This window comes from Melanerpes formicivorus, unplaced genomic scaffold (genome assembly GCF_026170545.1).
Source record: "Melanerpes formicivorus ecotype bairdi unplaced genomic scaffold, bMelFor1.0.p_v2 SCAF_78, whole genome shotgun sequence".
Classification (NCBI taxonomy): Eukaryota; Metazoa; Chordata; class Aves; order Piciformes; family Picidae; genus Melanerpes; species Melanerpes formicivorus.
In genome coordinates this window covers 548081-571045 of record NW_027142430.1, presented here as the reverse complement: position 1 = coordinate 571045, position 22965 = coordinate 548081, and the positions used below count along the sequence as shown (strand labels likewise).

Genomic DNA, 22965 nt, shown 5'->3' with positions numbered 1-22965 from the left:
GAGACTACAAAGCTGTTGAAGGGCCTGAAGCATCTCTGTGAGGAGGAAAGGCTGAGAGGCCTGGGGCTGAGAGCCTGAAGAGTCCAACCCACTGTCTAAGCCAAAACCTCCCTTGGTGCACCTTGAGGCCATTTCCTCTCATTGTTTACTACCTGGGAGACCAAGCCCCACCTGGCTCAAATTTCCTTTCAGGGAGATGAGGTCTCCCCTCAGCTTCTTCTTCTCCAGGCTGAACACCCCCAGCTCCCTCAGCTGCTCCCCACCATTTCTGTTCTCCACACCCTTCCCCAGCTTTGTTGCCTTTCTCTGGACCTGCTCCAGCCCCACAATGTCCTTCTAGGAGTGAGGGGCCCACAACTGAAGCTGGGATTCAAGGTGCAGCCTCCTCAGTGCAGAGTCCAGGGGCACAATCCCTGCCCTGCTCCTGCTGGCCAGGAAGGATGCTTGGACACCTGGGCACATTAATGATTCATCTTCAGCCACTGCTCCGAGGGTCACTTTCCAGTCACCTTCCGATCCTGCTCTGATGGTTACTTTACAGCCACTCTGCCCCAAGCCTGTAGCATTGCAGAGGGGAGTTGGGACCCAAGTCGTTACTCTGCTTAAAAAGGTTTAGCTCCCTGCTCCTGACATAATTCCCGCGATTTTCAAATGAAAACAAACAAACAAACAAACAAACAAACAAACCTCTTAACGTTTCCACGAGCCGCTAATTACAGCCTGCTAATTACAGCGTGCTCCGCAAGCGGGACAGCGCCCAACACCACCGCGCAGCCCGCACGGACCCGCCCCAGCCCCTGCCCCGGCTCCAGCTCCTGCCTCTGCCCCAGCTCCTGCCTCTGCCCCAGCTCCTGCCCCAGCTCGGCCCTACCCCTGCCCCTGCTACAGCCCGGGCCGGGCCGGGCCCGTCCTGCCCTGCCCTGCCCCAGCTCCACCCCCTGCCCCGCCCCAGCTCCAGCTCCACCCCCTGCCCCTGCTCCAGCTCCACCCCCTGCCCCTGCTCCAGCTCCACCCCCTGCCCCTGCCTCTGCCCCTGCTCTAGTCCCAGCCCCGCCCCCCAGCCCCGCCCCGCCCCTCAGCCCCGCCCCGCCGCCGGCTCTCGCGGGGCCGCGCCGCTCCGCCCCTTCCCCTGCCCGCCGGAAGCCGGCGCCGGGCGTGCAGCGGCCGCCATGGAGTACATGACGGGGCCGGCCCCCCACACCCAGGGAAACATGTGAGCGGCCGCCGGGCGCGGGGGTGGCGGGGCTCGGCCGGCCGGGGCGCGGCCGCAGGGTGCGGGGGGAAGGCGCCCGGGCGGCCGTTCGCCGGGCTGGCGGGGCTGGTGCGGGGGGAGCGGGTGAGGACCGAGCTGCGGGGCCGGAGTTAACACCGCAATGAAACGCGAAGCCCGCGGGAAGCTTTGCTTGCGTGCTGCGGGCGCAGCCGCCGCCGGCGCCTGACTTTCCCTCCGTCTCTCGGCTGCAGCCTGTGCTGCCAGTGCGGCGTGCCCGTCCCGCCCAACCCGGCCAACATGTGCGTGGGCTGCCTGCGGGCGCAGGTGGACATCACCGAGGGCATCCCCAAGCAGGGCACCGTCCACTTCTGCAAGCAGTGCGAAAGGTGAGCCGCCACAGCACCTTCAGAGAATCCCAGGCTGCTTTGGGTTGGAAGGGACCTTGAAGATCATCTAATTCCCACCCCCCGCCAGCCCAGGTTGCTCAAGGCCTCATCCAGCCTGGCCTTGAACACCTCCAGGGAGGGCACAGCCACAGCCTTGCTGGGCAGGCTGTGCCAGGGTCTCCCCACCCTCACTGCAAAGAATTCCCTTCTGCTATTTAACCTGAATCTACTCTCCTGGGGCTGGGGGCAGGGGCCCTTGGGGGTGACTGTGGCTGGAAAGCTGGACATGCTGGAAAGCTCTGCATGTTTTCATCTCACCTCTTGGGATTTTTCAGCACATCTCTTTTATGTCTTTCCTTGTGGAAGTAGAAAGGTGTTGGGGTGTAGAGGCTGAAAGATTTAAAGAAGTGAGGTTTTGGTCCTTGGAAGAAAAGTGGGCAGATTGATGAGGACAGACTGCTCCTGGAGTGTGTGAGTTCTAATGTTTAGGGAGGCAGAAGGTGTGGCTGATCACAGGATCCCAGCATGGTGGGGCTTGAAAGAGACCTCTGGAGATCATCCATTCCAACCCACCTGCTAAAGCAGGGCACCCACAGCAGCTTGCCCAGCAGCACTAATGGTCAGGGAGGTTTGGAAGCTTTCCATACCAGGAGACTCCACAACCTCTCTGGGCAGCCTGCTTCAGGCCTCCAGCACCCTCAGAGGAAAGAAAACTCCAAGCTGCTTCTCTGTAGAGCTGCTTCCCAGCAGGTCAACCCTCACCTGTACTGGTGCAGGAGGTTATTCCTCCCCAGGTGCAGGACCTTACACTTGGCCTTGTTAAACTTCACTAATCACCTCTCTAGCCTGTCCATACCCCACTGGCAAAACATGGGTATTAAAACTGCAAGCCTGGGAAATAACTTTTGGGTGCTGTAGTGTGCCTTAAAATGCTGCCTGTATCATAGGTACCTTCAGCCTCCAGGAACCTGGATTCAGTGTGCCTTAGAATCAAGAGAGCTTCTTGCTTTGTGTCTTAAGAAACTCAAAGCTTCTCTGAGCAAGGTGAGTGCATACTTCACAGTGTGTCCATGGCATTGCATAAAGTGGAGTTGAGCTAACTCACACCCCAGGGTTTGATCCTTATGGAGGGGTTGAACCCTCTGTATCACAGCATGGCTCAGGCTGGAAGGGAGCTCAGAGCTCAGCTGCTCCAAGCTCCCCACCATGCCCTGGGACACCTCTCAGCTCCACTCAGCTGCTCAAGGCCTCAGCCAGCCTGGCCTCAAACACCCCCAGCAAGGAGGCAGCCACAGCCTCCCTGGCCAGCCTGGGCCACACTCTCACCACCCTCACAAGCAACAACTTCTGCCTCAGCTCCACTCTCACCCTGCTCTGCCTCAGCTCCAAACCATTCCCCCTTGGCCTGGCTCCAGACCCCCTCAGCAAAAGTCTCTCTGCAGCCTTCCTGCAGGATGCCTTCAGGTGCTGGCAGGCAGCTCTGAGGTCCCCCGGAGCCTCCTCTTCTCCAGGCTAAGCAACCCCAGCTCCCTCAGCCTCTCCTCACAGGGCTGTGCTCCAGACCCCTCCCCAGCTTTCTTGCCCTTCTCTGGACACCTTCCAGCAGCTCAATGTCCTTCTTCAACTGAGGAGCCCAGAACTGGACACAGGACTCAAGGTGTGGCCTATCCAGTGCTGAGCACAGGGCACAATGACCTCCCTGCTCCTGCTGGCCACACTCTTCCTGATGCAGGCCAGGATGCCCTTGGCCTTCTTGGCCCCCTGGGCACACTGCTGGCTCATGTTCAGCTGCTGTCCACCTCTACCTCCAGGTCCCTCTCTGCCTGGCTGCTCTCAGCCACTCTGACCCCAGCCTGTAGCACTGCATGGGGTTGCTGTGGCCAATGTGCAGAACCTGGCACTTGGATATGTTCAATCTCATTCCCTTGGTCTCTGCCCATCTGCCCAGCCTGTCCAGGTCCCTCTGCAGAGCTCTCCTATCCTCTAACAGATCAACTCCTGCCCCCAGCTTGGTGTCATCTGCAAATGTGCTGATGCCTGACTCAATGCCCTCATTCAGATCATCACTGAAGATGTTAAAGAGCACAGGGCCCAGCACTGATCCCTGGGGCACACCACTGGGGCCTGGCTGCCAGCTGGCTGTGGCACCATTCACCACCACTCTCTGGGCTCAGCCTCCAGCCAGTTCCTAACCCAGCTCAGAGAGCTGCTGTCCAAGCCAGGGGCTGACAGCTTGGCCAGCAGTTTGCTGTAGGGGACGGTGTCAAAGGCCTTGCTGAAGTCCAGGCAGACCACATCCACAGCCTGCCACACATCCACCAGGCAGTCACCTGGGCATAGAAGGAGATCAGGTTGGTCAGGCAGGACCTGCCCCTCCTAAATCCATGTTGGCTGGGCCTGAGCCCTTGGCCACTTGGAAGATGGTTGCAGAGGGCTGGATAGAGATCAAGTTGAAAAATCACCTGTTTGAGTTTTAATTGGATGTTAATCATTCCCTGCCTTGCTGGAGCTAGAGCATGAGGTTGTGTGTTGTGGCTGGGGCTGGGTGTTTGTGACCAGCTCCTGGTGGCAGTGCTGGGAGCAGCTGAGCTCTTGTTCCTTGCCCCTGGCAGGTCCGGCTGATTGATGCAGGCTTCATTTGGACTGAGCCCCATTCCAAGAGGCTGAAGCTGAAGCTGACTGTTCAGAAAGAGGTAACTGAAGCACAGTGTTCTGTGGGGGACTTTTGAAAGCTTTTGTGGCACACAGCATGATTGGATTGGATTCTTTTTGTGTGTGGCTGTGTTTTAGGTAAGTGATTGTCTGTGGTCAAATCCAGCACGTGTCAGCTGGATTGTCTTCAGGGTAAAGATCTCTGTCCTGCAGAAAAGGAGCTGGGGGGTGGCAGTCAACAGCTGCCTGAAGGTGCCCTCTGCTCTGGTGAGGCCCATCCTGCAGCTCTGCCTCTAGTTCTGGTGACCTCAGCACAAGAAGGGCATGGTGCTGCTGGAGCAGGTCCAGTGGAGGCTACAAAGTGATCAGGGGGCTGGAGAACCCTCCCCTGTGTGAGCAGGCTGGGGGAGTTGGGGCTCTTCAGCCTGGAGAAGAAAAGGCTCCTCCAGGGCCTTAGAGCAGCCTTCCAGTACCTGAAGGGGGCTACAGGAAAGCCAGGAAGGGACTTTTGACAGGGGCTTGTAGTAGTAGGATGAGAAGGAATGGACTGAAGCTTGAGGAGAGCACATTTAGACTGGATATTAAGAAGAAATTCTTTCCAGTGAGGGTGGGGAGACACTGGAACAGATTGCTCAGGGGGCTGTGGATGAACTCTCCCTGGAGGTGTTCAAGGCCAGGTTGGATGAGGTCTTGAGCAACCTGGGCTAGCAGGAGGTGTCCCTGCCCATGGCAGGGGGTTGGAACTGGATGATCTTGAATGTCCCTTCCAATCTAAACCCTTTTATGAATCTGTGACCCATTAATGTGCCCAGGTGGCCAAGAATGTGTCAACAGCATCCTGGCCTGGATCTGAAGTAGCTTGATCAGCAGGAGCAGGGCAGGGATTGTTCCTCTGTCCCAAGAACTGGTGAGGCTGCACCCTGAATACTGGATTCAGTTTTGGGCCTTTCACTCCAGGAAGGACATTGAGAGGCTGGGGTGTGGCCACCCTTCATGGTTCCCTGAATACTGCTTTCAGCCTGCTTCATTTCTGTCACTGAAGTGCCATTCTGAAGGTGGTCTTTGGCTGTTCCAGGGAAGTTCTACTAGCCCAAGACAGCTTTTTCAGCATGCTGCTGTAAAGTGGCTTTGTGCCTCACCTCACAGCACTCCCCTCTCCAACCTTTGTCTTGCAGGTGATGAATGGAGCAGTCCTCCAGCAAGTCTTTGTGGTGGAGTACATAGTTCAGACTCAGATGTGTGAAGACTGTCACAGGATTGAAGCTAAGGATTTCTGGAAGGCTGTGGTGCAAGTCAGGCAGAAGGTAGAGGAATCTGAATGTTTAGTTCCTCCTGGCCCAGCAATCTGGTGCACAGATCTTGGGAGGAACAGCTTTTGTCTCTGCTGTCCCAGTATTGTTAGCTCATCCTTCTTAAATGATGGCAGGGGGGGTGGTGTCTTGTGCTTAACCTTCATCCTGTAACCTTTGTTGGGTTTCCAGACTCTGCACAAGAAGACTTTCTACTACTTGGAGCAGCTGATTTTGAAGCACAGGCTGCATCAGAACACTCTTCGTATCAAAGAGATCCATGGTGAGTGGGGAGGGTTTGAAGTCTGGAGGGACAGCAGACCAACCTGCTTGTGCTGGAAGGGTGCTTGTGTGAGCAGAGTCATAGCATCACAGAAGATCTCTGAGCTCCCTTCCAACCTGAGCCAATCTGCTCCGAGCTCCCCACCATGCCCAGGGACACCTCTCAGCTACACTCAGCTGCTCAAGGCCTCAGCCAGCCTGGCCTCAAACACCCCCAGCAAGGAGGCAGCCACAGCCTCCCTGGCCAGCCTGGGCCACACTCTCACCACCCTCACAAGCAACAACTTCTGCCTCAGCTCCACTCTGACCCTGCTCTGCCTCAGCTTCAAACCATTCCCCCTTGGCCTGGCTCCAGACCCCCTCAGCAAAAGTCTCTCTGCAGCCTTCCTGCAGGCTGCCTTCAGGTCCTGGCAGGCAGCTCTGAGGTGCCCCTGGAGCCTCCTCCTCTGCAGGCTGCACACCCCCAGCTCCCTCAGCCTGTGCTCCCAGCAGAGCTGCTCCAGCCCTTGGATCATCTTTGTGGCCTCCTCTGGCCTCTCTCCAGCAGCTCTGTGTCCTCCTTCACCAGACCTGGAGGCAGGATTGGAGGTGAGGTCTGAGCAGAGTTCCAGGGGCAGAATCCCCTCTCCTGCCCTGCTGCCCACACTGCTCTGGCTGCAGCCCAGCACCCAGCTGCCTGCTGGGCTGCAGGAGGACACTCTTGGCTCCTGGGGGGTGTTGGGTGATGGGAAGCTCTCTTTCTTCAGCTCTACTCTAACCCATGCTGCGCTCAGCCTGGATTTGTATCTCAGATTGATCCCCTCTCTTGTGCTGCTGGCCTCACTCCTCTTGATGGAGTATCTTGGGCTGCCATGATACAATTTGCCTTCTGGGCTGCCTGAGCTGAGCTAAGCAGCAGGTCACTTGGGCTGTGTCTCTCAGGTGGCAGTCACACCTCGCCCTGGCAGCAGATGTGTTCATCAAGCTTTCTCCTCTTCCAGATGGCCTGGACTTCTATTATTCTTCCAAGCAGCAGGCCCAGAAGATGGTAGATTTTCTTCAGTGTACAGTTCCATCTAGGTATGTCCTTGGATAATGAAAAGCTTTTGGGAACTCTTTTATCCTTCACTTGCAAAGTATTGTGGAAGGGGAAGGATCCTGCAGTCTGGTTAAACCAGACCAACACCCCTGCTGCCTGAGTCCCATGTTTTCCACTTAGCCATTGTAAAACCAGCCCCCAAGCGTCTCTGTACTTGCTTAATACTTGCAGTGCCCAGGGCTGTGTTGTTCAGTGCTGTGCTTTGTGCTGAGCAGCCCCTGCTCCAAGGAGTGTCCTCCCTGGTGCCTGCAGGCTCTCTTCCTTCTGTGTTTTGTAGGGCAAAGTCCTCGCAGCGCTTGATCTCCCACGACATCCACAGCAATGTCTACAACTACAAGAGCACCTTCTCTGTGGAGATTGTGCCCATATGCAAGGTAGCTGCTTCCTGCCCCACCTCCAGGGTGTTGCTTCCACTGGGTAGAGCTTTTGTAGAAGCACACAACTGTCAGGCTTGGAAGGGACCTCGAGGCTCAGCCAGTTCCAAGCCCCCTGCCATGGGCAGGGACACCTCACACCACAGCAGGTTGCTCACAGCCACCTCCAGCCTGGCTGCAAACACCTCCAGGCAGGAGGCTTCCACCACTTCCCTGGGCAACCTGTGCCAGGCTCTCACCTCCCTCATGGCCAACAACTTCTTCCTGACATCCAAGCTGAATCTCCCCACATCTAGTTTTGTTCCACCCCCCCCAGTCCTATCCCTCCCTGACACCCTCACAAGTCCCTCCCCAGCTTTCTTGGAGCCCCCTGCAGATCCTGGAAGGCCATCAGAAGGTCTCCTGAGAGCCTTCTCCTCTCCAGCCTGCACAACCCCAACTCTCTCAGGCTGTCTCCAGAGCAGAGCAGCTCCAGCCCTCTGCTCCTCCTCCTGGCCCTGCTCTGGACACCTTCCAGCCCCTCCAGATCCTTCCTGGCACAGAGGCTCCAGCACTGGCCCCAGAGCTGCAGCTGTGGTCTCAGCAGAGTGGAGCAGAGGGGCAGAATGCCCTCCCTGGCCCTGCTGGCCACACTTCTCTTGCTGCAGCCCAGGCTCTGCTTGGCTCTCTGGGCTGCAAGTGCTGACTGCTGGCTCCTGTTGAGCTTCTCCTCCCCCAGCACTCTCAAGGCCTTTCCTTCTTTTTCTGATGGAGACTTTTGCTGAGGGGGTCTGGAGCCAGGCCAAGGGGGAATGGTTTGAAGCTGAGGCAGAGCAGGGTGAGAGTGGAGCTGAGGCAGAAGTTGTTGCTTGTGAGGGTGGTGAGAGTGTGGCCCAGGCTGGCCAGGGAGGCTGTGGCTGCCTCCTTGCTGGGGGTGTTTGAGGCCAGGCTGGCTGAGGCCTTGAGCAGCTGAGTGTAGCTGAGAGGTGTCCCTGGGCATGGTGGGGAGCTTGGAGCAGATGAGCTCTGAGCTCCCTTCCAGCCTCAGCCATTCTAGATTTCAGATTCTCTGCTGTCTTAACTGACAGAGTAGGTCACAATGATGTGAATGGTTCTGTGTTTGTGTGCAGGACAATGTTGTGTGCCTCTCACCCAAGCTGGCCCAGAGCCTTGGCAACATGAGCCAGATCTGCGTGTGCATCCGCGTGACCAGCACCATCCACCTCATCGACCCCAGCACTCTCCAGAGTAAGCTGCAGCTGCTCCTCTGCTCTCTGACACCACCTGCTCTGTCTGCTGCCCCAATCTGTCCTTGGCTTGGTTGGGTTCTCATGAAGTCCTGTGGGCTTAGACCTTAATGTTGTCAATTTAGCTGTAGAATAGAACTGAATTAACCAGGTTGGAAAAGACCTTTGAGGTCGTCAAATCCAACCTATCACCCAGCACCATCTGATCAACTAAACCATGGCACCAAGGGCCTCATCCAGGCTCTTCTTAAACACCTCCAGGTTTGGTGACTCCACCACCTCCCTGGGCAGCACATCCCAGTGGCATGTCCCTGCTGAGATCTCATCTTGAGTACTGTGTTCAGTTTTGGGCTCCCCAGGTCAGGAGGGACAGGGATCTGCTGGAGAGAGTCCAAGGGGGGGCTCCAAGGATGATTAGGGGACTGAGCACTGTCTGGAGAGGAGAGGCTGAGAGCCCTGGGGCTGTTTAGTCTGCAGAAGAGAAGACTGAGAGGGGATTCAATCAATGTTCACAAATATCTGAGGGCTGGGGGTCAGGAAGGAGGGGACAGGGACAGGGACAGGCTCTGCTCAGTTGTGCCCTGGGATAGGACAAGGAGCAATGGATGGAAACTGCAGCACAGGAGGTTCCACCTCAACATGAGGAGGAACTTCTTCCCTGTGAGGGTCCCAGAGGCCTGGAGCAGGCTGCCCAGAGAGGTTGTGGAGTCTCCTTCTCTGGAGCCTTCCCAGCCCTGTCTGGATGTGTTCCTGTGTGACCTGTGCTGGGTTTTCTGCTCCTGCCCTGGCAGGGGCCTTGGACTGGATGATCTCTCTGGGTCACTTCCAACTCCTGACATCCTGTGAGCCTGTATGCAAGTGGAGTCAGTTCTTCAGAGAGTGTGGATGCAGCCTGGAAAGTAGGCCCCCAGCACGTGGTCAGTGCAGGAAGCAGCAGCAGCAGATGACCTCTGTTGAGCAGGCAAGGCAGGGAAAGAAAGCAGTGAAAGATGTCTGCCCTTGTTACAGGCTTGCTGGACAGGAAGGGGGAGTAGAATAGACCACCTCTGACCCAGGGGACCCCTCCTCCTGGGAGGGGGAAATCCAGGTCTCTCTCTGCCCACCTGGATCAGGTTCTTTCAGCCCCCATGCAGGATGGCTGTAACCCATCACAATCTTTTAGTCCAACCCCCTTGCTAAAACAGTGTCTTGTAATGTAAAGGCCTTGCAGCTGGGGCAGGGTAATTCCAGGCAGGGAGCAGCTGGAGAGCAGCTCTCAAGGAAAGGCCTTGGGGGTGCTGGGGGAGGAGAAGCTCCACAGGAGCCAGCAGGGAGCACTTGCAGCCCAGAGAGCCAAGCAGAGCCTGGGCTGCAGCAAGAGAAGTGTGCCCAGCAGGGCCAGGGAGGGCATTCTGCCCCTCTGCTCCACTCTGCTGAGACCACAGCTGCAGCTCTGGGGCCACTTCTGGAGCCTCTGTGCCAGGAAGGCTCTGGAGGGGCTGGAAGGTGTCCAGAGAAGGGCCACGAGGAGGAGCAGAGGGCTGGAGCTGCTCTGCTCTGGAGACAGCCTGAGAGAGTTGGGGTTGTGCAGGCTGGAGAGGAGAAGGCTCCCAGGAGACCTTCTGGTGGCCTTCCAGGATCTGCAGGGGGCTCCAAGAAAGCTGGGGAGGGACTTGTGAGGGTGTCAGGGAGGGATAGGACTGGGGGGGATGGAGCAGAACTAGAAGTGGGGAGATTGAGATTGGCTGTGAGGAAGAAGTTGTTGGCCATGAGGGTGGTGAGAGCCTGGCACAGGTTGCCCAGGGAGGTGGTGGAAGCCTCCTGCCTGGAGGTGTTTGCAGCCAGGCTGGCTGTGGCTGTGAGCAACCTGCTGCTGTGGTGTGAGGTGTCCCTGGCCATGGCAGGGGGTTGGGACTGGCTGAGCCTTGAGGTCCCTTCTATCCCTGACAGTTCCCTGATTCTATAAATCACCCAGGAACACATCCAGGCAGGTTTTGGGTGCCTCCAGAGAGGGAGTGTGATGGAAGCTTAGGCCATGTTTTCCCATGGGTCAGGTGTATTCCTCTAAAATGAGTTTGCATCAAGTTTTGCTGTGAATGACAAGTCTGGCCACTTGGGTACCAGCAGCACGCTGCTTGTGTTGGCATTTGCTGGTGAAATGGCAGCCAGCTGCCTCTCAGAAGTTAGGACAAATCCAGAAGAATGATTCCTGCAGCTGAACAGGTTTGTGCTACAGACATAGAATGGAATAAACCAAGTTGGAAGAGACCTTCAATGTCATCGAGTCCAACCTATCACCCAACACCACCTAAACAACTAACCCATGGCACCCAGCACCCTGTCAAGTCTCCTCCTGAACACCTCCAGGGATGGGGACTCCACCACCTCCCTGGGCAGCACATCCCAATGGGCAATCACTCTCTCTGTCTGTGAACTTCTTCCTAACCTCCAGCCTGAACCTCCCCTGGCACAGCTTGAGACTGTGTCCTCTTGTTCTGGTGCTGGCTGCCTGGGAGAAGAGACCAACCCCCACCTGGCTACAACCTCCCTTCAGGGAGTTGGAGAGAGCAAGAAGGTCTCCCCTGAGCCTCCTAAATGTGATATGGGGCTGGGCTTTCACACATCAGCTGCTCTTGTAGCACAAGTTTGCTGCATAGGTCATGTCCTAAATGCTTGTGGTACAGTAGGAAACCAGCAAAGGCTGAGAGCCTGCAGAAGAGCAGCCCCAGAGGGCAGCTGAGCAATGCTCAGCAAGAGACAAAGGAGCTGTGGGGGGCAAGAGGCTGGGGCCAGGCTCTGCTCAGTGGTGCCCAGGGACAGGAGAAGGGGCAGTGGGCACAAAGTGGAGCCCAGGAGGTTCCATGTGAAGAGGAGGAGAAAGTTGTTTGGTGTGAGGGTGCTGGAGGCCTGGAGCAGGCTGCCCAGAGAGGTTGTGGAGTCTCCTGGTGTGGAGAGCTTCCAACCCCCCCTGGGCATTGTGCTGCTGGGCAAGCTGCTGTGGGTGCCCTGCTGGAGCAGGGGCTTGGACTGATGATGCCCAGAGGTCCATTCCAACCCCTCCATGCTGGGACTGTGGAATGACTGACTTCACCCCAATGAGTTTGGTGGTTGCCCAGGGTTTGGCTGCTTCCTGTTGCGTTCAGCCTCTCCCCAGGAAGCCCTGCTCCTCTCACAGCTGATGCTGTTGTCTTCTTGCAGTTGCTGAAGTTGATGGCAGCACCTACTGGCGCCACCCTTTCAACAGCCTGTTCCACCCCAGGCAGCTGGAGGAGTTCATCATTGTGGATATCAACAGGGTTCAGGAGAAGAAGAAAGGGGCAGGTGCAGGGGCCAGGTCAAACAAGGTAAGAGTTCCTCTTGCTTCGCTTTAGAGCTTTGGGCTCTGCTCCCCCTTGCTTCCCCTTCTCAGCTGAACCTCTCTTCTGGGTCCTTCTGCCTAGCAGAGGCAGGTGAATGCTTTGACACTTGCCTCTGGCAAAAGCTCTCCTGTGGTGGTTGGAGCCTTAACTGGGATTTAAGAGCTCAGATGGGGGCCAAGGCTGACAATCCCTCCCCTGCTTCCCCCCTCCTCTTTCCTGATTGAGAGGGAAGGAAGGAAAAAAAAGGCAAGGAGCAAATCCACTGAGAAATCTTTTGGAGTTGGTTTGGAAGTGGAGAGGTAAAAGTTTCTTCAAACCATGTATGTATGTATAACAACAGGAAGGGCTCACAAGGGTGAGGAACAAGGATGGATAGGGAAAATAGGAATACAAACCCAGTCCTTTGGAGTCTTTGCAGAGGCATGGATGTAGCAGGGAGAGGACCAGGCCTGCTGTCCAGGAAAGGCAGAAGCCAAAGAGAGAGCTAATGGCTGCAGTGTCCTCCTTTTTATAGGCTTGCTGGACAGGGAGGGGGAGTGGAACAGACTGACTCAGTTCCCCAGGGAGGAAAAACCCCTCCAGGGAGAGCAAGGCTCTCACAAGCCCTCCCCCACCCTGCTTGCAGGACGGGCCTAACCCATCATACCCTGCCCAGGAGAGGTGTGAGCAGTGCTTAGGAGCCTGCCCAGGGGTTCTCTGAATTCCACCCTCCAAAATTCTTCTCTAAGAGTTTCAACTCCACTTGTTGCTGTGATTTGAAGTTGTCTTCTGTTAGCTTTCCAGCTCTGCAGTTATTAAATTCATAGAATCAGCCAGGTTGGAAGAGACTTCAGAGATTATCAAGTCCAACCTATTTCCTAATCCCTAACACCTCCTGACAACTAAACCATGGCTCCAAGTGCCACATCCAAGCCTTTCGTGAGCACCTCCAGGGATGGGGACTTCACCACCTCCCTGGGCAGCACATCCCAGTGGCCAATTACTCTCTCTGGGAAGAACTTTCTCCTCACCTTCAGCCTTAACCTCCCCTGGCACAGCCTGAGATTGTGTCCTCTTGTTCTGCTGCTGGGTGCCTGGGAGAAGAGCCCAACCCCCACCTGGCTACAACCTCCCTTCAGGTAGAGAGCAAGAAGGTCTCCCAAACTGCTCTTGTGGGAGTGCAGAAGCATTTCCTCTTCCTCAGGATTAAAGGCTCAGTGCTAAATGTTGTCTCCTCTGTCTGTGCTTCAATGTTAGGAAGCAAAGATGAAGTTCAGCAAGGGCAGGGGTAGGGTCCTGCACCTGGAAAGGAACAGAGGCCCCTGCAGCAGTACAGGTGAGGGGAGACCTGCTGGGAAGCAGCTCTGCAGAGAACACACTGAGAGTGCTGGAGGACAAGAAGTTCACCCTGAGCCACTGGTGTGCCCTCAGGGCCATGAAGACCAATGGTGTCCTGGGTACATGGAGAAGAGTGTGGCCAGCAGGTTCTCCTCACCCTCTACTGTGCCCTGGTTAGGCCACAGGTGAAATATTGGGTGCAGGTCTGGGCTGCCCAGTTCAAGAGTCAGGGAACTGCTGGAGAGAGTCCAGGGGGGGCTGCAAAGCTGCTGAGGGGCCTGGAGCAGCTCTGGGAGGAGCAAAGGCTGAGAGCCCTGGGGCTGAGAGCCTGAAGAAGAGCAGCCCCAGAGGGCAGCTGAGCAATGCTCAGCAAGAGACAAAGGAGCTGTGGGGAGCAAGAGGCTGGGGCCAGGCTCTGCTCAGTGGTGCCCAGGGACAGGACAAGGGGCAGTGGGCACAGAGTGGACCCCAGGAAGTTCCATGTGAAGAGGAGGAGAAAGTTGTTTGTTGTGAGGGTGCTGGAGGCCTGGAGCAGGCTGCCCAGAGAGGTTGTGGAGTCTCCTGGTGTGGAGAGCTTCCAACCCCCCCTGGGCACTGTGCTGCTGGGCAAGCTGCTGTGGGTGCCCTGCTGGAGCAGGGGCTTGGACTGATGATCCCCAGAGGTCCTTTCCAACCCCTACCATCCTGTGATCTCCAGAGGTCCCTGCCAGTCTGTACCATGCTGAGATTCTCTGCCGCTTCTCCCATGCAGCTTTGCATTTGCAGCCCCAGATTCCTCCCTGCCCCCTGTGAAGGTTTCATTCAGCCCTTGCCCAGTGTCCTGTGCCTTTGGCAAAGGGCTGTCCCTGCCCTTTATGGATTGCAGCCCCAGAGCTGCAAACTCACTTCACCAAAGCAGCACATGCACTTCCAATTCCTTCTGTTAACAAACCCAATGCCCAACAGCTGCCTAAAAGTTGTGGGGACAGCCTTGGAGGGGCTCTTGTGAGTAGTGGTTGTTGTGTCTCCCTTCACACGGTTAAGGAGGGAGGAGGTGCAGGTGGTACACTGGATGCTTGGTGCAGCAATCAGAGTTTCAATGGCAGTGTGATTGAGTACAGAGAGCCAGTGTAGCTGCCCTGGGGGACAGAGAGCCAGTGTAGCTGCCCTGGGGGACAGAGAGCCAGTGCAGATGCTTTGCTGCCCACTGAGTTGATCCCAGTTAAGATCCATTTCATTATGAGACTGTTTGTTTCTTTCTCCCTTCTTCCAGCACACTCTGGCTGAAGCCTGGGTACAGAAAACCTCAGAGCTGAACACAGATCATCAGTACTTCTGCTCCACTCACTTGGGCCACATTCTGAATCCTGGTGACCTGGTCTTGGGGTCTGTTTTGTTTGTTGGGGTTTATGAAATGATTCTTGAATGGCTCAATTCTCTGTGCTCTCAACAGGAGGTTTTGAACTGTTGTGGTTTCTAAAGGAGCTCAGCATAAAGCCTAGATCAAATTGTTCACCTTAGCCATGAGGAGAGGTTCCCAACACACCAAATCTTCTATTGTAGCAGAGACAAGGGCTGTTAGTAAGCAGAGAGCTGGGGGTTATAGGGGGTGCTGGTGGGGCAGAAGCTGGGCAGGAGCAGGCAGTGGGAGCTTGCAGCACAGAAGGCCAGGGGCAGCCTGGGCTGCATCCAAAGCAGCATTGCCAGAGATCCAGAGAGGTGATTCTGACACTTGGCTCTGCTCTGCTGAGACCTCACCTGCAGTGCTGAGTGCAGCTCTGGAGCCCTCAGCACAGGAAGGACCTGGACCTCATGGAGAGGCTCCAGAGGAGGGACACAAAAATGCTCAGGGGGTTGGAGCAGCTCTGCTGTGAGTACAGGCTGTGGGAGCTGGGGGTGTTCAGCCTGGAGAAGAGAAGGCTCCAGGGAGACCTCAGAGCAGCTGCCAGGACCTGAAGGGGGCTGCAGGAAGGCTGCAGAGAGACTGTGAAGGCCTGCAGGGACAGGGACAGGGGCAATGGCTTCAAACCAGAGCAGAGCAGATTGAGATTGGATGTGAGGAACAAGTTCTGCACCAGGAGGCTGCTGGAACACTGCAACAGGTTGCCCAGGGAGGTGGTTGAGGCTCCATCCCTGGAGATATTCCAGGTGAGGCTGGACAGGGCTCTGGGCAACCGGAGCTAGGTGGGGCTGTCCCTGCTGAGTGCAGGGGGTTGGACTGGATGAGCTTTGGAGCTCCCTTCCAGCCTCCATAGTGGAGCTTGGAATAGCAGCTTAGACCCAAATGGTTGGGAAGGATTTTCCAAGTCCCAGGCAGGACCTTTTTGTTTGCTGAGGGGTGACAAACAGGACAGTTTCTCAGGCAGATGAGGGGATTCTTAAACATGGATATTGCTGTAGCTGTTATGAGCCCAGTAGCACCTCCCTGGCTCTTGCTCTTGGGGGTCAGAGGCTGGGGAGTGCTGCTGGGACAGCAGGCCCTGGGAGTTGGGCACAACTGCGACAGCAGCTCTCTGCTTCAGCTGGAAACCTTTCTCTGCCTGAGGAGAGCTGTGACTGCTGCTCTTTGATTCAAAGCTGATTCCCTGGGTGTAGTTTTGGTGGCTTCTGTTGGAGGCAGGGTGAAATTCCTGTTGCCCATTTTCACTTCCTGTCTCCTGTCTCTGTTTCAGGTTCGACCTGGCAAACTGCAACTTAAATGATGAGTTTGCCAACAAGATGAACCCCCACAGCATTCCTGATGTGGTAAGGCCATTTTCTGTCTCTCTCCAAAGAGTTCTGCCTCACCCTGGGGCGTTGGGGTAGGTGAGTTAGAGACTCCCTTCCTTTGTAGTGCCTAAAGCGTGAGGAGAGAGGGATGTTGAACCCTGAAAAGCAGCTGGCACTGAGAACTGTTTCCTCCCTGCTTTACACTTGTGAGGGGTGGCTAAGGAATGCATTCACTTAGCTTCCAGCACACACCAGTGAGGTGTGTTGCACCTCCAGCATCTGTGAGCCTCTTCAGTGCAGAGCAGGGCAAGGAAGCTGGGAAGGGCCTGGAGAAGAAATCTGATGGAGAGCAACTGAAGGAGCTGGGGATGGTTAGTGTGAAAGAGAGGAGGCTGAGGGGAGACCTCCTGGCTGTCCACAGCTCCCTGAAAGGAGGTTGTGGAGAGGCTGCTGCTGGTCTCTGCTCACAGCTAATTAGTGACAGAACAAGAGGCAATGGCCTCAAGCTGCCACTGGGGAGATTCAGACAGGACAGTAGGAAGAATCTTTTCCCATCAAGAGTGGTCAAGGATTGGAATGTGCTGCCCAGGGAGGTGGTGGAGTCCCCAAGCCTGGCTGTGTTTCAGGGTGGTTTGGCTGTGGTGCTTGGGGATGATATGGTTTAGGGGTGACCCCTGGAGAGCAGGGTTGTGGGTTAGACCTGGTGATGCTGAGGCTCTGTTCCAACCTGAATGTCTCTGTGACTGTGATTCAGGACACAACCCAAAGGGTCTGGAAGCTTTGAAATTCATAGCATCCTAGAATGGCTCAGGTTGGAAGGGAGCTCAGAGCTCATCTGCTCCAAGCTCCCCACCATGCCCAGGGACATCTCTCAGCTCCACTCAGCTGCTCAAGGCCTCAGCCAGCCTGGCCTCAAACACCCCCAGCAAGGAGGCAGCAACTCTCTCTAGGACTTCTCAATACCAGCTGCCTCCAGCATTTGTTCAGCTGAACTTACAGTGCTCCAAGTCTAGGCATGGGTGTTGTTTTGGATCTTGAGAGTGCCTTTGGAGGTGTGTGTAAACATCTGCTGCCCTTGCTCTTTGCTCCAGGTGTTAATAAAGAAGAGCTATGACCGCAGCAAGCGCCAGCGCCGCAGGAACTGGAAGCTGAAGGAGCTGGAAAGGGACAGAGAAGGCATGGAATCAGATGATGAAAGGTTCAGTATCTGCTGTGGAGCTTTTCAGTCCCTCCTGCCTAGGACACTGGGTCAATGAGTGGATTAGGAAGAAATTCTTTATAGAGGGGGGGGGTGAGACACTGCAACAGGTTGCCTGGCGAGGCTGTGGATGCCTCCCCCTGGAGCAGCCTGGGCAGCAGCACGGTGTCCCTGTCCATGGCAGGGGCTTTTGAACTAGGTGATGTTTAGGTTCTTTTCCAACCAACACCATTCTATGAGTCATAGAATGGCTCAGGTTGGAAGGGAGCTCAGAGCTCATCTGCTCCAAGCTCCCCAGGGACACCTCTCAGCTACACTCAGCTGCTCAAGGCCTCAGCCAGCCTGGCCTCAAACACCCCCAGCAAGGAGGCAGCCACAGCCTCCCTGGCCAGCCTGGGCCACACTCTCACCACCCTCACAAGCAACAACTTCTGCCTCAGCTCCACTCTCACCCTGCTCTGCCTCAGCTTCAAACCATTCCCCCTTGGCCTGCCTCAGACCCCCTCAGCAAAAGTCTCTCTGCAGCCTTCTGCAGGTCTTAGGAGTCTGGGGTGCTCTAGGTGATACAGGTGTTGGGCAGAAGGTTGGACATGATGAACTTAGATGTCTTTTCCAACCTTAATTTATCTATAACTGTAGCCATGTGTCAGCTTCAGCTGAGGGCAAAGCCAGTGGCACACCTGCACTGGGGTGCATGAGGAGAGGCTGCTGGATCTGTCTCAGCATGGTGCTGGCTCCCAGGACAGGCTGATCTCTTGCACCTTTATTTATGCTCATCCTTACTCCTAAATATTCAGGGAACAAGGATACTGAGGCCAGGGGAATGTGGAAACCAACTGCCCAGGGAGGTGGTGGAGTCACCCTCACTGGAAGTGTTCAAAAAGAGCCTGGATGAGGCCCTTGGTGCCATGGTTGAGTTGATTGGATGGTGCTGGGTGATAGGTTGGACCTGGTGATCTCCAAGGTCTTTTCCAGCCTGGTGCATTCTTTGTTCTGTATATCCTGAAGACAACACTGCAGGTTTTTCAGGTTCACTGGTGCAAAATATCAAAAGCTCCCTATTTTTCTTTCCAGGAAAAGCTTAAGTCATGAAATAATCCCAGAAGCACTGGGTCTGTAGCTTACAGTCAGTGTCTAGCTCAAGGGACATCTGAAATGGGCTGAATAATCATCATATTGAATATAATCATAAGCTGGGAGGTCATGCTTGGCACAGGTTTGGCCACTGACAAAGCTGCTTCTGAGTAACAACTGAGTAGGAAAGAATCAGGCAAGTAGAGTTCAATCAGGGCAGAAGAATAACATCACTTGGGAACTAGTGAAAAGGCAAAAAGACAGGGAAAAGGAGTTGGACAGCAGCACTCTGAGCTGGGTTAGGAACTGGCTGGAGGCTGAGCCCAGAGAGTGGTGGTGAATGGTGCCACAGCCAGCTGGCAGCCAGGCACCAGTGGTGTGCCCCAGGGAGCAGTGCTGGGCCCCATCCTCTTTAACATCTTCATTGATGATCTGGAGGAGGGGATTGAGTCAGGCATCAGCACATTTGCAGCTGACACCAAGCTGGGGGCAGGAGTTGATCTGTTAGAGGGTAGGAGAGTTCTGCAGAGGGACCTTGCCAGGCTGGGCAGATGGGCAGAGTCCAACAGCATGGCATTCAACAAGTCCAAGTGCCAGGTTCTACACACTGGCCACAGCAACCCCATGCAGAGCTACAGGCTGGGGTCAGAGTGGCTGAGAGCTGCCAGGCAGAGAGGCACCTGGGGGTGCTGATTGACAGCTGCCTGAACATGAGCCTGCAGTGTGCCCAGGGGGCCAAGAAGGCCAAGGGCATCCTGGCCTGCATCAGGAAGAGTGTGGCCAGCAGGAGCAGGGAGGTCATTGTGCCCTGTGCTCAGCACTGCTGAGGCCACACCTTGAGTCCTGTGTCCAGTTCTGGGCTCCTCAGGTTAGGAAAGATGTTGAGCTGCTGGAAGGTGTCCAGAGAAGGGCAGGAAAGCTGGGGAGGGGTCTGGAGCACAGAGGTTTAGTTTTCAGGAGGTGTTGGGTGACAGGTTGGACTTGATGAGCTCTGAGGTCTTTTCCAACCTGTGAAATGCAGGAATGCTGCCAGGAGGCAGATCTGAAGGGCTGAGGACTGCAGAGCCATGAGGCTTTGTTCCTTTGGTTTCATTGTTGGGTTTAGGAACTTCCAGGAAGCCAAAGGCCAAGTGAGTAAATGCAGGAATTGTTTTGACAGGCAATACCAGGACTTCCTTGAGGATCTGGAAGAAGATGAAGCCATCAGGAAGAACGTCAACATCTACCGCAGTAAGGCCTTTGCCCAGCTCCTGGCGTGCCACTGGATCCTCCCTGTTGGGCTGAAAACCTCTGGGTTTGGGTTCTGTGAACAGCTTGTGGCTGGAGAAGGGCTGCAGAGCAGCAGCAGCAGCTCTTCACTGCAGCTCACATGCACTGAGCAGATGTTGATGGCTTTTCTTTGCTTGCCTTTAACACGAGGGAGAGAAGTGTGTTGTCTCCAGCCCCCCAGAAGCTCAGCTGGTGAAGGGTTGGGTTCAGAGTTCAGCCTCTTGGGTACTCATGGCTTGGGCAGCTCTACTGTTTGCTGGGTGGCAGAGGCCAGAGTGTGGTGTGGAATGGAGCTAACTCCAGCTAGTGGCCAGTCACTGTGGTGTTCCCCAGGGCTCAGCACTGGGGCCAGTGCTCTTTAATGTCTGCAGCAATGATCTAGGGGAGGGGATCCAGGCACCCTCAGTGAGACTGCAGATGGCACCAAGTTGAGCAGCAGTGTTGGCCTGCTGGAGGGTAGGGAGGGTCTCCTGAGGGACCTGGCCAGGCTGGATTGAAGGGGCAAGGCCAATGGGAGGAAGTTCAACAAGGCCAAGGGCCAGGCCCTGCACTTGGGTCACAGCAGCTCCATGAACATTCAATGCCTGAGACACAGTGCCTGGAAACTGCCTGGTGGGAAAGGACCTAACAAGGAGCAGCTGAGGGACCTGGGGTGGTTCAGCCTGGAGGAGGCTGAGGGTAGACCTGCTGGCTCTCTCCAACTGCCTGAAAGGAGGCTGGAGCCAGGTGGGAATTGGTCTCTTCTCTCACATGGCAAGTGAGAGGATGAGAGGAAATGACCTCAAGTTGCCACAGGAGAGGTTTAGGTTGGACATGGGGAACAATTTTTCCCCAAAAAAAGGATTGTCAAGGCCTGGCCCAGGCTGCCCAAGGCAGTGGTGGAGTCCCCATCCCTGGAGGGGTTTCCCAGCTGTGTAGCTGTGGTGCTGAGGGCCATGGCTTGGTGGTGAGCTGGCAGTGCTGGGTCTCTTCCAGCCTTAGTGATTGAGTGATTTTCCCTGAGGGAGTTGCCAGGGGGAGATTTGGTCAGGGTTTGGTTGGGGTTGGTTTTGTCCTTTGTTTGGGAGTTCTGGGAGGGGTTGTTCCCCTCCTGCCTGGCTGCTGCTCAGGGGGGCTGGGGCTCATCTGCTTTGCTTAGCTGTTTGTTGTTTCTTTGCTGCCACTCTTTCAGATGCAGACATTCCGGTGGAGAGTGACACAGATGATGATGGTCCTCCAAGGATCAGCCTGGCTGAAATGCTGGAGGATCTCCACATCTCCCAGGATGCCACCGGCGGGGAGGGAGCAAATATGATGACAGAATAAGAGCAGCGCAGTAAGCCAGGCCAGGAATGTTCCCCTCTTAATGAGGCTAAGCCACCCAGGGCAGAAGTCAACACTACCAGCTGCTGGCATGGGCATGAAAAAGGACCTGGTGGATGCCACCACCACCCAAAATCACGGCCCTGAATTAGTGTTTTAGAGAGAATCAGCAACTTCACTTCCAATTCTGGGGCAGGCATTGCAGTGTTGGCCCTGAGAGCTCCTTCTCCTTCTGCAGCACCAAGCCCAGCTGACCAGCTTCCTCTTGTGCTGAAGACAGCTGCAAGGCTGGGCAGAGGCAGAGGTTTTGTTCTGCTTTGCTAGATTTTTAGCTAAAAATACCTGCTCTTGATTGTTGCTTTCATTTCTTCACATGGGAAGGCTCTTCCCTGTCTTAATCTTCTTGGCACAGTGGTTTGGAGCCTTTTATGATATAGATTGTTCCAAATAACAGAGTTCTGGGAGGCTCAAGAACAGATTTCCTCTTCCACTATCAAGGAACTCCAACTATCCATGCTTGCACACAGAAACCTGCCTGGAGATTGGCTTGAAGATGTAGCCCTGGAGGGGCAAGCTGGAAAACTTCCCCCCTGGCCAGGTTGTGGTGGTCTCTTTTTCTTTCATGCCTGTATCCATGGATTAAAAGCAATTAAGCTTAGTGTCTAATTAATACAGCAGGTCTGACCAGTTGGAGGCCTTTTGACAGGGGTTTGGTGCAGCATTTTGGACCATGCTGTTGTGGGGCACAGCAACATTGAACACTCCAGGCTTGGGGCAGAGGGTGGCAACTGTCTGGTGGAAAAGGACCTGAGTGGGGTTGGTTGACAGCAGCTGAAGCAGGGGTGCCCAGGTGGCCAAGAAGGTCACCAGCATCCTGGCCTGGATCAGCAATGGTGTGGCCAGCAGGAGCAGGGCAGGGATTGCCCACACCTTGAAGCCTGGGTTCAGTTTTGGGGCCCTCACTCCAAGGGCATGGGGGGACTGGAGCAAGTACAGAGTAAGGCAACAAAGCTGGAGAAGGGTCTGGAGAACAGGGCTGGGGAGGAGCAGCTGAGGGAAGTGTGGTTGAACTGTGGGCATGGAAGATAATGGCAGAGACAGGGAGGAAGAACTGCCCATGGTAAGTGAAGAGCAGGTTGGTGATCACCTGAAGAACCTGAAAGTGTTCAAGTCCATGGGACCCGACGGGATACACCCACGGGTGCTGAGAGAACTGGCAGAGGAGGTTGCTAAACCCCTCTCTGTTCTGTTCCAAAAGTCATGGCAGTCTGGGGCAGTCCCCACAGACTGGAACAGGGGAAACATTGCTCCCATCTTCAAAAGGGGTAAGAAGGAGGAACCAGGGAACTCCAGGCCAGTCAGTCTCACCTCTGTGCCCGGAAAGATCATGGAGCAGATCCTCCTGGAGGCACTGCTGGCTCAGAAGAATAGTGAAGAGGTGATTGGGAACAGTCAGCAGGGCTTCACCAAGGGCAAATCCTGCCTGACCAACCTGGTGGCCTTCTCTGCACAGGTGACAACATCAATAGCTGAGGGGTGAGCAGCTGCTGTCGTTTGCCTGGAGCTGAGCACAGCCTTCGACACTCCCACAGCACATCCTGGGCTCCAGGCTGGTGACACATGGGTGTGAGGGGTGACCACTAGATGGATAAGGAACTGGCCTGAGGCCTGCACCCAAGGAGTGGCTGTCCATGGCTCCATGTCCCAGTGGAGGCCAGGGACAAGCAGAGTCCCTCAGGGATCAGTCCTGGGACCAGGCTTGTTCAACATCTCTGTGGCTGCCATGGGCAGTGGCACTGAGTGCACCCTCAGCAAGTTTGCTGATGACACCAAGCTGTGTGGTGCAGCAGACAGCTGGAGGGAAGGGATGCACTTGGATTTGTTCAATACTATCCTGTTGGACTCTGTCCATCTGTCCAGCCTGGCAAGTTCCCTCTGCAGCGCCCTTCTGCCCTCTAACAGATCAACTCCTGCTCCCAACTTGGTGTCCCCTTCAAATTTGCTGATGCTGGACTCAATCTCCTCCTCCAGATCATCAGTGAAGATATTGAACAGGCTGGGGCCCTAGGGGACACCACTGTGCCTGGCTGCCAGCTGGCTGTGGCACCATTCACCACCACTCTCTGGGCTCATCTCGAGCTCAGGAAACCTCAGGTCTGGCCACACTGGGCTGGTGAGAGGGGAAGGAGTTTTGCTGACCACTTTCTGACTCTCCAACTGACAAATCAGATTCTGAATGGGCACCAAAGAGTCAGGGCTGGTTCTGTACTCTCTGTGAT

General features: G+C 55.6%; 1 protein-coding gene across 1 annotated transcript; it reads left to right on the top strand.

Moving 5' to 3' along the window:
- The first annotated feature begins 1140 nt into the window (after window positions 1–1140).
- Window positions 1141–21356, top strand: NMD3 (NMD3 ribosome export adaptor). The gene is made up of 15 exons (XM_068164262.1): window positions 1141–1213; window positions 1465–1599; window positions 2547–2643; window positions 4212–4292; window positions 5427–5555; window positions 5733–5823; window positions 6803–6881; window positions 7178–7274; window positions 8384–8501; window positions 11678–11823; window positions 14408–14520; window positions 15807–15879; window positions 16935–17041; window positions 19275–19345; window positions 20556–21356. Exons 1-15 carry the CDS (start codon window positions 1170–1172, stop codon window positions 20687–20689), a joined length of 1515 nt encoding a protein of 504 aa, XP_068020363.1. The 5' UTR covers window positions 1141–1169; the 3' UTR covers window positions 20690–21356.
- Window positions 21357–22965: the final 1609 nt, after the last annotated feature.